Here is a 13,612-nt window from a genome sequence, read left to right as displayed (position 1 = left end):
TAATTGTTTGTAGAAAATTATGAATAATTTATTTAGCCTTTTCTGCTGTGAACAGAGACAGACCTTAACTCATTTATTGTTGAGTTTTTGGAAGTTTTTTTGCTGCTTCTCCTGTAAACCTGCATTATTTATCATAAGAACAAATTAAGATTTTTGGTATTGAAAAACTGAATTTAGTACTGTCACATTAACAATTTTTAATTAGACATTTTAAATGTAGAACAATTAAATAAATATTATTTCTATAATAAAAATATATATAAAAACAATTTTTGGTTTATAAACAAAAGAAAATAATAGAAGGAACTTAAGTATGTATTTGTTTCCCTCTTTGTAAGCAAATTTTTCTGCTGTTGTCCACAGTTTTTCATGTTTAGTCTTTCAGATTAATGTAAATAACAAGAAAACTATTTCAAATAAGGTTTGACTACTATTAAAACTCAAAGACTTTCTGATAACACAAACTTTTACAACTTGACTGGAGCATATTTGCCTTCTAAGGAACTTTAAGTGAGGACTCCTCATTAAGCAGAAAACTAAGGTAAAGATGTTATTTCAAAAGGATTTCTAAAAGAAATCCAGCCTGTAAACTGGGTTATTACTTAGCAAAACCTAAAAAAAAGATTTGACAAGCTGTGGATCCACATTTTGAATATCAATATATGATATCTAACTCTTCTTTTAAAAGAAAAAACTTGAGTCACTGACATATATTTTTTTAATGCTCTAAACTGTTTGTCAAACATGAACGTAACAGAACTCTGTGATAAAAAGATTCAATAACAAATTAGTGATTCCAGTGGAAGAGACTCAAACAAAAAAAAGTGTGCAGACGGCTCACTTTAATATAAATAGAGTAAAAAACAATTGGAAAAGAAGAAAATGAATACATTCTAGCCGCTCAACATTACAAGACGTGTTTATTAAATTCAGGTTGTTTTCCTGCCAAAACTTTGATCTCCGTCAGTTTTCAAAGCTAGAAATCGCTTTTTTTATCATAGCTAACTCTTCGCTAACGACGCTTTCCTAATTTAAACCACTTTTATGGATATTCCCAGCTTCTAATTTATGCAATTTGCTTTGTTATTCGCTTCTTGGAACCCACTTTGAGCCCGAGTGAGCCTAAAGCTCCAGAACCAGAATCTCCTCCTGACTACCAGAAACAAAATTATGTTCTGTTAAAAAAACATTCTCAATTCACCAAAAACTACAAGTCCCAGATCCCCACCCCTTTACAAATGTCCTCTGTAGAGAACAAAAGGAGGTATTTGAGTAATATGCAGTGGATGGGAGATATTTAGGTTCAGAAAAGTCCTCTACAGAGGACACACTTGCATTGCCGGCAGGCAGTAGGATCTGCCCATGTGCGGCTGAGCTGAGAGCTCTCGGATTTTTCCAAGAAGAAAACACGATGGGGGTCACCTGCGTGTCAGAGCTGAACACCCACCCGGGGGTTTAGTAGTTTTCCTCTTGGGAAAAAATGGGAACAGGACACCTCTCAGATGGTTTAGAGATCCTGGCCAGGAACATCACAGGGCAGGGAATGTTCCTTCATAAATCACCTCTGCTGAGCTCGCACAATCGCTCAAATAACTTTTATTTTACGGCTGTGAGATGAAAGCAGGGTGTCTGGTTGCTCGGAGGCGTTCTGTCACCCAACAAAAACACGGTCAACGCATCAGCATGGAAAAGGTGACATGCGGCTTAAGAGCAAGGAAGTAAACAAATCAACAACAAGACAAAAGAATGTTTAACCAGCTCCTTACTGAAGGAATTCAGATGATATAAGCATCAGTTTAAGCCTAAATAGAATAGAACAGAATAAATATATACATTGAAAAATGAAAACCCATTCAGAAAACAAAGTTTATAGTTTCTGCTCCTGTGGATTTTCTGTAAGCTACAGGGACATCTTGTGGTCATTTCCTGTACATCACATTCTTGTCTGTTTCACAGACCCACTTTGCTGATTTTTCTTTAAGCCAAAAGCAGTGCAACCTTAAAAACTTTAATATACAAAATTTATTGAGTTATTCGAGATGATGTTCAATTTCAAAAGATTTTGTTCAAACTAGAATTTCTTAACTCTAATCAGCAGTGTGTGCATTTTACTTTGAAAGCGAGATTTTGTGCGACTCTGCTTAGTGCAGAGTTGTTGTCTAATTCCTTTAAAGATTAGTATTTGATTCTTATTTCACACGTATTCAGGTGTAACTGTCTTAAAAGTCCCACTCCAATTCTATTTGGAAACATTCCCGGTGGTCTTTTCATTATAATAATGCTGTTTTTAGCCAAAATCAAAGAACCTGTGTTGTTTTCTAGGACATAGTTTCTGCAGAGCAGCAGAAACTTACAGCCCCTCACATCTTCAACCTAATATTACCAGTATAACAAAAATGGCGAGCAATACTGGAGTCGTACAGTTTTAATTGGTATTCCAGCTCAGACAAGAAAAACAAAGACGTTCATGGATCTATTTATTTCCATCCATCAGGATGGAGCAGAGCAGGGAGCTTGAGTTACGTCACAAATACAACGTTCTTAAAACAGCTTTTTTTTGTTTAAGATTTAAAAGAAAAAATACTATGTAGTTACATTTTGAGATTATTCTTTTTCATTTATGTTCATCATCAGAAAAATGCCACAAGAACAAGATAAAAACACCAAAAACACAGTTTTCATCAGAGTGGGTCTTTAAATGCTTTTGAGCAAATAAAGACGGAATATTTTTATTAATAATGTTTATTTAGAATAAAAAGCACCGGTTACAGAAAATGGTTTAATGTTTCCTGTTTTCAGCTTATTCCTCTGTATGAAAGCACCAGATGAATATTAGAATTTATGACCAAAAACTGAAAGATGTACACATTTTGTCTCAAAATCTACAGAATATTTAAATACTACGAAGAGTTTTACTTTAGAACAAGAATCAGGCGTATTTCTTTTATCTTCAAAGAGTTTTTAATCCCTCTGAGAAAGAAAGGTTGTCTTATTTGAACCTTAAACCAAAGGATGAAAATAATCTGTAAATTAGAAATTTTTTGAACGGACATTTCTATGAAGAATATACAAGAAAGTCTGAATAAAGATGATTGTGGAAGTTTTAATGCAACAAATATGAGCAGATTTCTTTGTTCTCATTTGTTTAGGATGTGACAGACCTCAGATTAAGGTCAGAGCACAGACTTCTTGTAAACTGAGAAATAATCTGATGGGCACAAACATTTTAATAAAGAAGTACAGTTTTTTTTTTCCTTTTTCAAAAAAATATCAGCTTAACATAAAACTTAATGCTTGCAGGGAGTTTCCTCTATAAAATAAACTATTGATCAATCCCAGCACCCAGAGCAAATTTACCTGGTAAAAGTACGGGTAACAAGCGATAGAGCATGCTTGAACATTAAATTTATAGAGGAGAAGATCATCTGAAAAACCTAATTATAGCTGTGTTAGGCTCAAATCCTCATATTTTTTATTTCATTTATCTTAAAATTTAAAAAAAAGAAGCTATTTTTTGTGCTAAACATTTACAGCTTTGGTCTTTTCATTTGATACTCTATATTTTGTTCAGATAAATATGCATCTATATGGTTAATTTGGCTGAATAATGTATGAAGACGTGAGTTTTGCCTCCAACTTGTCATGAGACTTTGCAAAGAAGACGACGTGGTGGCTTGTCTTTAAAAAAAAACAAGTCAGATCTGGTCTTGGTTCAGGCCTGAGCAGATCAAACCAGAACGATTTGATGTCGGAGGCTTTGTTGAACATGTTCATGTGGGAACTGCCGAGAAAAAAGGCCTTGTGGTTAAAAAAAAAAAATGACACTGCTGACACATTTTAGCCCAGATGTTTGTTGTGATGTTTTTCAAAGCCGACAGCATTGGTGGAGCTGGAACCTGTGAAGGACAGAAAATGTCATTTTTTGACAAAAGTATCTTTTTTTGGGGTCACATTTTTTATTTATTTTTATTTTCAAAGCCTTTACCCAAGTAGTCTTTGTAGTCCTTGAAGTACTTGTGTCTCAGACCGCGAGCATCTGGAACAAAAAAGAACTGAATGACAAAAATCCGATCTCACAGAAGCTGCACCCAAAAAGGAAGCAGTGTGAGTAGAATGTGGTAATAAAAAAAAAGAAAAAGTGTTGTTTGTCATACCAGAGTTGGCCCTCTGCTTGATGCACTGGCCTCTGTTTGGGATACCAGCTTCAGGGTTTCCCGGGTTGATGATGTGGCACTCATAACCTGTGGGGCAGTGGAGAGGCTCGTCTCCGTCTTCTGTTGTACTGCAGGCCTCAGCTGAGGAGCAAAACGCACAAACCATGAAGAATACACGGCAACAGAAAAAGTAGAATCAAGAACTTTTGTGGATTTTCGTTTAATTTTTATTACTTCCATCCATCAATCCGTAGTTTTTATCCACTTTTGTATAACTAGGGTCTTACAGGTTGATATGTTTTATCCAATATAGTGCAGTATTTTCGTCTGTTTCTTTTAAGACTTGGTCTTTGCTTTTTTCCGGTGGTATTTGTACATGTTTTTTTGTCTCTACGTGTTGGATTTTTATTATAAAACAAAAAAATAGTTTGAGCTCAATTTTTGCAGTAAAAAATTGACAAAGTTTACCACTGGGAATAGAGCTTTTTTTGACAGTTTCAGGTCTATTGAGGAATGAGAAATATCGGAAAAATAGAAGCAGTTCTTAAGGGATGGATGTCAAGCATCGCCAGAAAAAACAGTTTTAAAGAAGTTAGTAGAAAAAAAAGCCCAGACTGAAGACCTGTAATATTTAAGAAAAAAAAAAAAAAAGATTTTTTTGAAGAGGCTTGCATAAAAACATGTCATGAAATACTTGTGTGCAGCTTTTTTTGTTGTTTTCTCACATACATACAATAATTTTTGCTAAAAAAGCATAAAAACTTAGCATGGTGGACAAAATTAAGCTTTTTATTCTCAATAAGTTAGAAAAAAGGATTGCGTCATGCTCCAGAACCAAAATCAGAGACAAAATCTGACTTTTTTTAAAATGTTATAAAAAAAACAATTGGTAGAATTCCAGGGTACAGGGATGTGCAGTGGTTGGCGCTCGAGAAGGCCCTGGTTTAAATCCCAGCTGGGTCCTTTCTGTGTGGAGTTTGTGTTGTGCATGCATGGGTTTCCTCTGGCTTAACCTTATGGTCCAAAAACATGCCTATAGCTCCATTGGTGTCTTTAAATTTCACCTAGGTGTGACTGTGTGTGTGCGATTGTGTTGCCCTGTGACAGACTGGCAACCTGTTAGGAGTGTACCCCGCCTTCACCCAACAGTAGTGACCCCGTGACCCTGAAAGGGATTCAGCGGGTTCTGAGGATAGACGGATGGAGTAGAGGTCCTAAATCTTAGGATGAGGTTGGATTGGAAAAGCCATATGTGGCATTCATTGATTTTCTGACTCTTAGCGTGTCTACTCACCCTGCAGAACCTCCTCAGGCCCGTCCAGCAGCCAGCCGTTGCCCCCCAGCCATCGAGGCTTAGGCTGCACCAGCCAGTCCAGCACTGCTCCAAACACAAAGAAATTCATCTTCTGTTGTTGAAATCAAACCTTTCTGGAAACGTAGAGCCAGTTTCCCCTGATCCAGCTGACCTGGCGGTGGCTGAACTGACTCCAAGCAGGCGTAGATGCAGCCGTTGTAGCAGCATCGCTTGTGGCGCTCGCACTCGGAGTCTGAGCGGCAGCCAGGAACCTCGCAGGCTCGCTCGGGCAGCATCTGCGGCGGAGGTGGACATCTGTCATTCTTCTGGTGGTGGGTGGACTGGGGATGACCAGGGTACTCGTAGTCCTAGTCATACAACAGAAACAGAGGGTCAAGGGTTGTTTTTCCTCTATTGTGCAAAGATTTTTATTGTTTTCTGTATTTATAGGTGATATGAAGAACATGAGAAACAGGAGCAGTGGTTTTGCAGCACATAAATATATATAAATATACAAAAAAGAGGTGCGTGGCAGCTAACGGGACGTTAACTTTAAGAAAATTATAAGAAAGCCTCTTTTCTCTCGTGACAAGTTTGAAAGTAAAGAACTTCAGTTTGTTTTCTTCCATTTAAATCTATTACAGTTTTAAACTAACACATTTTGTGATGTTTTTTTTTTATTTTTCTTTGTTTTAAATGAACAGGTTAAATGAGATGTGGAAGCTTTTCTGTTTGTCTTTATTTTCTGTGATTCAGATCCTCTGAACGTCTCTGCAGAGGAAAGATGCAAAAGTTGACGAGCTCGACTCTTTGAAAGTCCTTTTCTGACCTAAACTCTGGGTGATTAAAGATGAGCTGAATTTGTTGCGTCTTTGACGGATGTTTGGTCTCTGACTGTGGGTTCAAAGTGCTGCTCAGATGTAGGGATGCCAGGAAAAGCCTTTGTTTGACTGATCCTTCAACACATAGAGGTCCACCACAGGGAGCAAACAGGAAGTGACTGCAGTCTGGAAGGAGGCCCCGTTCATGCTGCAATCACTGTTTACAGTCTGACGTTTGATTTTTCCTACTTGTTACCGAATGTGAAGTAAGCGGCCCTGATGTGTGGTAAAACCTTGGAAGAAGCTGAAGTGTTTGTTAGCTGTTTCAAATGGTTAAGGTGTCATGTCTTGTTTTGTTGGTTTAGTACTTAGTGCTATTTTCAAGAGTGATGTTAACCTTTATTCATCTGCTACCTTTAGGGGGCGCCACAGTGAATCCCATCTGCTTCAGGCTAACTTTCTCCTCTGCATCCTCCTCACTCACACCTGCTCTACATCCGTGAACCTCCTCTTTCCTGGTAGCTCCAACATGCTCACCGTCCCTCCTCTGTCCAAACCATCTCCATCTGCTTCCCTGGATTCATCGCCAAAACATCTGCCATGAATTCTGAGGAATTCATTCCTGATCCTTCCCATTCTGGAAAATCTTCATCTCTGCCTCCTGTTTCTAAATCCACATCACAGCGGCTCTCCACAGCCTTTCGCACAAACACCATTTGTTAGTGCAATTGACATTAAGGAAAGAACAACAGTTGTTGCTCCTTACCAGCAGACAAAAGTCTCTGACTTTAATTAGATTAATGAATGGGTTACACAAAGTCTGCTCTGATTGGATAATTACATAACGAGCACAGTCCCCTCCCCTTGTCTCATTTCCGATCGGTGTCTCCTGCAATCCCAAATGTTCACGAGTGGCCTTCCTGTTTGTGTTGCAGTATTGTGTGAATAACACATAAAGGGACTCTTTGGTTTTGGCAATAACAACAACATTCTAACTTTCCAGTTAGAACGGCTCACTTATTTCCCTTCACTCTCCAGGCAAATGTGCCGCCTGTCCTCTGTTTTCATGCCGCTGCATGCTGAGCCGCCAGCGGTGCTCTGATCCTGAGCTTTATCAGACGGTCCTGCTCACATCCCTGTGATGTTCCACAGTGTTTATTTACACTCCTGTCTGCCCAGCCGTACAGGCGCCGCCAGCGGGCCTGTCTGTGATGTTCATCTGCTGGCACATCACTTCCTCTCCTCTAGAATTCTTTTCTTCCCTCTGCATGGTGTTGAAAAGCAGTGTTTGTGTGTTGTTAGCCTTCAGTAGCTCCTCTTTTTCAGTCTTCTGTCTTTTCTGTACTTTCGTGAAGCACACAGAAGGAGACCTTGTCTGGTTCCACGACTGCTCCTAAAGCTGGGATCAGGCTCTTTTCTGGCTAAATCCACAGAGCCTGGTCAAATACAAAACAGCTTCTACTTCCTATTCCAGCTCAGTGATGCACATGTGCTCTTACATCCTCTTTTTTTAATATTTAGTTTTTTTTTTTTTTTTTTTTTTTTTTTTTTTTTAACTTGTCCTGTCCAACAGCTAGGCAAACAGATGAGAGCTGAGGGCCTCTTGTGTTGGACATATTTTATTCTAACAAGAGGGGTTATTCATCTTCAGACAAACCAAAGGTATGTCTGAATAAACCCCTTTTGTAATTGAGGCCAAACTTTATTAATTTCAATCATGTTTGAAAATCTTTGGTGTTGGACCGGACGGAAAAGGAAAGAGGGGAACAAGAGAGAGGGACGTTAGAGAGAGGGGGGGTAGGAGGGTGATAATAGGAGGGGAAGGGGGGTAAGACCATGAAGCAGCATAGAGCAGGCAGGTTTACTGGTTGTTTATCGTTACGGTACGGTTCAAATGTAGTACAAAAAGGGCGGGGCCTGTTCACACACACTCAAATATTATCAACACACCTGCTAGCTGCAAAAATGTCCACATGTCAACATGTACACAAAACAGATAGTGTTCACGAACGCATACTTATGCCTTTAAACCAACTAGTGTGAAATCTTTCATTCATTCAATCATGCAAACTATTAGTGCAAAGGTGAGCTAACACCTGTGCTCAGGTGAGTGTTTATGTTCTTCTAAAATGGATGGTGGAATGTGAAAAGAAGGAGGAGGAGCGCCCAGCCACCCCCACACCCATACCCCCGCCGCAGCAGCAGCGGCAGCCGGAATTCCCCCAGCGCCACACGGGAACAGGCAGGGAACAACCGCCCCCCGGGCGACCAAGACCGCCACCCAGGCCAGGGCCAGCAGGACCGCCGCGAGGCCCCCAGAGCCAGAGAGCAGGGAGGCGCAGAGGGAAAGAGAGCGCCGCCCCAGCCCAGCCAGGAAAGCAGCCCCCCGCCGCGCCGGAAGAGCCTAACGCAGGGCCCCACCGGAGAGGGACGCCCACAGCCCCAGACGAGCACCCCACCACCACCCAGGAGTTCCGGGCATCCCCCCGCCCCGACCCCAGGTACGAGCCAGGACCCCCCAAGGGAGACCCGCTCCGCACTCCAGGCAGCCACCCACCCGGCCCACGGTTGGTCCAGGTAGGAGCAAGGCAGGGGCCCGCCGCCCCCGCCCAGGAGGGGGGAACCCCGGGGAAAAAAGGGCGGCCCATAAGGGATGTTATAAATATGGCCCGACCAGGCTCGGCCATGTTGGAAGTTTGGCGGGGCCCAGCGCCCAGGGGCAAGGACCAGGACCCACCCCCCAGGGACACGAACACCCCCGGCTCAGGTGTAATATGAACCCCCCCACCGTGCGGAGAGAGCACCGCCGGGCCCAGGGAGCCGGCACCCAAGGGACACGGCCGCCATCGCCAAGGGGCCCACACCCCCCACCAGGGACGGGGTAGGGGACAGATGGACCCAGGTCCCACCTTCCTTGTAAAATGTGTGTGCGTGTATGGGTGTTTGAGAGGGTGTTTGTGTGCATGTGTGTGTGTTTATGTTTGAATGTATATATTGAAGGGGGAGGGGTGTGTGTACTAAGGGGGGTGCAGTTAAAATTGGCGAGTAGGGCACTAAGGGGACATCTCCTGATTACTCACAGTGATGTCCCCTCACCCTCCACACCAAGGGGCCCTAAATGTCTAAGGTGCGGTTAAAATTGGCGGGTAGGGTGCCAGGAGGACATCTGCTGCTTGCTGGCAGTGATGTCCAAGCACCCCCCCTACCAAGGACCCTACGTGTCTAAGGTGCAAATAAAACCGAAAGAGGGGGGGCCCACTCCATACGGCAACCATAGGAGGGGGGCCACTCCCAAGTAGCCCCCCCCCCAAGGCGCATCGCAGGCTAAACCCCCCACCCCCCTCACCGTAATATGAGGTTATATAAGGAAGGGGGTAAGTTTTTTAACAAACAGATTAACACATGTCTTGCCTACAAGGTCGGCAACACTAAGAGCCATCCAGACCCTTTTTTTTACAGACCACAACCCAGAAGGAGCAGCAAAGTCTTACATCACCTTTATAAATTATTACACTATTTTGTATTTATGTAACTGTTATTTTACTATGATTATAACTAAACTTTTGCTTTTTGTGCACAAAGAGAAACGTAAATTACAAACAGAAACCAGAATTGTTTTTAAACAGCTCAAGTGGAAAAAGGGAATTCATCTTAGTAAACCTCAAGTCTGCTTTAGCGGGCTGGTATCTGTGGTGGCCCTGAGGTGCAAATCACACCAACGAATCAGTTGATGCAAAAACTTCACATTGACAATTAAAAAGCCATCATAAAACTGTTATTAGTAAGATGCATTTGTAAAAAGTCAAACATCAAAGATTAAATGTCATCATTCAATCAGCAATGTCCCATAATACCACGTTTTTAGATATACTTTTTTATTTGTTGCATTTCTTAACCTTTAATTTAGATTTCTGAAAATTGATTTTTTCCAAAACATTTCCCTTTTATTTATTTTTTAATTTTTTTGCTTTTATACTAGTTATTGTAATCTTTAAAATGATTTTGGGTTTAGTGCTTTTTGTTGATGTGATTTGCCCCTCAGGGCCACCGTAGGTATCCTTCTCTTCTTCCAACTATTGTTGTTCACCTGACTATAAACAGATCTTCACTGGTTAATTATCCAACAGAAAAAAGTGGATAACTATGTCCAAGTGAAAAAAAATCCAAATAAAACTATGTCCAAGTATATACATTTTTTCTTCAGGACATTGCTGCTTCAAATTTATTCTAATAATGAAAAGATCTTACAGAAGATGGAAGAAAGAGAAAAGCGCCACATGTGGTTCTGCAGACCAAGGTGGCGGATCCCTTCAGAACCAAAGGGAGATCGGGACGTGAGAAAACTCAGCTTTTTTTATGAAATACTTGAGATGAACCTGCTCTTCTGTCCCTCTCTGAGCTCCTCTCCATAACCCCTCCAGCTCAGTACCAAAGGTCAACTGATCAGGTCAAGAGGAAGCTCAAAAAGGGAAATCAAATCGTTTGTATAATCCACACATTCTGGTTAAATGGTAGAGGAAAATATCTATTTTTTGACCAGCGAGGTTTTTGCAACTGAAAAACAAAAAGCATGTAGTAGATTCTCTCCCTCATTGTTTTGCGGTGCATGTTTCCAGCTTTATTTCTATTCTGCTCCAAACCTGAAAAACCAGATGGTTTGTGCCAAGTTTCCAGACTGTAGAGCGATTGAAAATTGAGGTTTGTCATCCAAAATCTTCAGCCCATCATCACTACAAAGACAGTTTCTCTTCTAATAGCAGCTTCGGGCCAAATCAAAGGAAAAAAAAAAGAGAGAACAGAACTCACAGCTGGTCTATAAGTTTTCTGTTTGGATTTATGTAAATGTCTCAGTGCTGTTGGCTTTATATAACTCAGTACAAAAATGCATGGACAGTTTCTGCAGGAAATCTTCCTGCAGAGACTTCACTCATAATGCAGGACCTGTGCAAAAGTTGTCAATATCCTCTGATTTGGTAAAGAGAAAACATCTTTGGTGATTATTTGCATCGAGACAACTTATAAAAACGAAACCCGTATGTGTTTAAAAAAATACGTTGTTGTTGGTTAAAAGCTTTCATTTGTAATCTAGATACACAATCTCCAATATAAGTTTGCCAAACATATACGGTGCAGGTCTGTGGCCTTGGCTTGTGCTCCGTTCACCAATTTTCTTTTCAAGACTCGCCATTACGTTAAATTCTCGGCGACTGTAATTTTTCTTTCCGCACGGCTCCTTTATGAAAAAACATTGAGGGTTTGCATGTGTGGGAATGAAAAAAATGAGCAATGCAGAGATGAAAAAGGTTCAAACTGCATCTCCACAGCCTTCTCAGCGTGTTCCAATTACAGCCGCTTTGAAGCAGAGGCCAGGAAGACGGGGCTTCTGGCTCGTCCCGAGGAGCGTGTGGACAACGGAGGTCGGTGCACACGGGCAGGCGGGGAACGGGCGGAGGGATAACGATTTCACATCTGACAGGAGTATCAAGATGAGACAGAGAATGGGCCAGTCGGGGCATAAACAAGTCAGAAAGTGAGAACATTGAGGCATGAAAGGTTGCAGCGAGGAGATGAAAGCAGCACGCCACAGTGAGCCCTTGTTAGAGGCGATCAATCAGCTCAACTGAGCTGAGTTAACACGCAGAGGCCCGGTTCTGCAAGTTCAGTTCCTCCCCTAATAACACACTGCACAGACCCCATCTCTGTCTTGCACACCAACGGTGAATTTCCTGCATACCCCACAATTACTCATATGGAAACTTGGAAATTAGCAACTTAATTCAACCTGTTGCACTCCCCGCACTTCTCGTTGTAGGAACTAGAGGCACAGATGTACCTTTTCCATGTGGGTTTGAAGCGATATGTCCAATTTTATGCAGTGCTCACATTTTTTTGTAAAAATCCCAAAACTTGTGGACGTTCTTGGTTTTTTATGCATTTAAAAAAAAAACAGCATGAGAGCATTTAAGTATAAGACCAACGTGAACCTGCTGCATCGACGTCCTGCTTTGATTTAATGCAAAAATTCACACAAAGTGTGTAGCAGATACTGCATTTATGCAGTTCAGCTACATAATTAGTTCTTTCACTTTTTATATTCAGAAAATAATAAATCTATTTTACATATGTAACAGCCCCCATTTATAATGGGGTATTTATTGTCAGCTTATTTTGACTTTCTGTATAGATCATTTCCAAATGTGTTCAATGTTTTTTTTTGTGTGTTTAGACTCTTGGATCAATTTATGCTTTTCTCTCTCGTTTTTTTCCTTTTCCTTTTAGCTAAAAGCCTCAGCTCCACTTGACCAATGTCTCACCTCAGTCCTCATGCCGCTCTGAGGTGTGAAACATGCCTCTGCAACAGAACCAGTTTTGTCCTGCGGTGCTTTGAGCTTTCAACCACTTTTGCTTTGGGAGACAGTCTGAGCCACATGGACAGAAATCCACATTCTTCCAAACCGAAAAAGAAAGTCAAATAAAGTGCCTCACCTTATGGCTGAGCCCTCTTTTCCTCATTCTTCTGGCATAACTTCCTGTGGAGAGCACCAGCAGGGACAGCAGCAGCACCACAGAGCCTGGCATGGTCTGCGTCCTTCACCCAAACTCCAGTCTCTCGCTCTTGAAGTTCGTTCCCCCTTTATCTTCTTCTCTGATCCCAGAGTTTGTCCTCTCAGAGCGAAAGCGTGGAGTCTTCAGTGCTCATGCAGCCGGTGATTACACAAGCCTCTCTCCTGCCCCAACAGGAGCTGCCTTGATATCCGGCTGAGGAATGATGTCGATGGGAATGACAGAGAGGCGAAGGGGAAGGGGAAAGTCCAGAGGAGGTGAATAGAGGCGGCGAAGGGACGGGAGCTGTCTGGTAGCGCTGAAGCTGTCTGCTGGCACATGGGAGAGAGGAGGGGAGGTGAATGCAGGGAGGGGGAGAGCGTTAGAGAGGGCAGTGTGGGCGAGACCTCCCCTTTGCCCTCTTCTTGTATCTAAAAGCACATCTGGTGCACATTTGTCAGCATTGTTATTGTGCAGAGGGGGCATGTTTTAAAGAAAAAAAAAGTTTTCTTTCACAAGCGTCAGCTTCATAAAAAAGTGCAGCCGTTTATACTCCCTTAGGGATTTTACGGCAGGTAAACACCTGTAAGGGTGAACCTGTCCGTGCCGTTTTGTAACTTAACGTTTGTGCCGCAGAGGCTGCAGTGTGATTTCAGAGCCGCTGACCCATGCAAAATGAAGGCATGTGGTGCATTTCAGGGAATAGGGGGCCTCTCTTTCTCCGTCTTGTGCTTCGCTGGTCTTCTCTTCTTGCATATCTCCCAAGTTGCTTCCTCTCAAACTAGGACACCCCCCCCCTC

At 41.9% G+C, this 13,612-nt stretch overlaps 1 protein-coding gene across 1 annotated transcript; it reads right to left on the bottom strand.

Annotated features, from left to right (window-relative positions):
• Positions 1–2,528: 2,528 nt before the first annotated feature.
• Positions 2,529–13,174, bottom strand: wfdc1 (WAP four-disulfide core domain 1). Its single transcript, XM_004069843.4, has 6 exons — positions 12,756–13,174; positions 5,621–5,816; positions 5,449–5,532; positions 4,155–4,295; positions 3,986–4,036; positions 2,529–3,896 (listed from the first exon to the last, which is right to left on the bottom strand). The coding sequence occupies exons 1-6, from the start codon at positions 12,846–12,848 to the stop codon at positions 3,838–3,840; spliced, it is 624 nt and encodes a 207-aa protein (XP_004069891.1). The 5' UTR covers positions 12,849–13,174; the 3' UTR covers positions 2,529–3,837.
• Between the last annotated feature and the right edge of the window lie 438 nt (positions 13,175–13,612).

The sequence above is a fragment of the Oryzias latipes genome, chromosome 6 (genome assembly GCF_002234675.1).
Source record: "Oryzias latipes chromosome 6, ASM223467v1".
In the NCBI taxonomy this organism is placed as follows: Eukaryota; Metazoa; Chordata; class Actinopteri; order Beloniformes; family Adrianichthyidae; genus Oryzias; species Oryzias latipes.
The sequence above is the reverse complement of the archived record's forward strand: the minus strand, read 5'-3'. Positions and strand labels throughout refer to the sequence as shown.

What these genes read in the sequence shown, in the direction of transcription:
- wfdc1 (XM_004069843.4), bottom strand. Translation starts at nt 12,848, where the DNA reads ATGCCAGGCTCTGTGGTGCTGCTGCTGTCCCTGCTGGTGCTCTCCACA. An exon ending in GTCAGTTCAGCCACCGCCAG is followed by an intron (nt 5,533 to 5,620) that starts GTCAGCTGGATC and finishes TGTTTGGAGCAG; the next exon opens with TGCTGGACTGGCTGGTGCAG. An exon ending in GCCTGAGGAGGTTCTGCAGG is followed by an intron (nt 4,296 to 5,448) that starts GTGAGTAGACAC and finishes TTTGCTCCTCAG; the next exon opens with CTGAGGCCTGCAGTACAACA.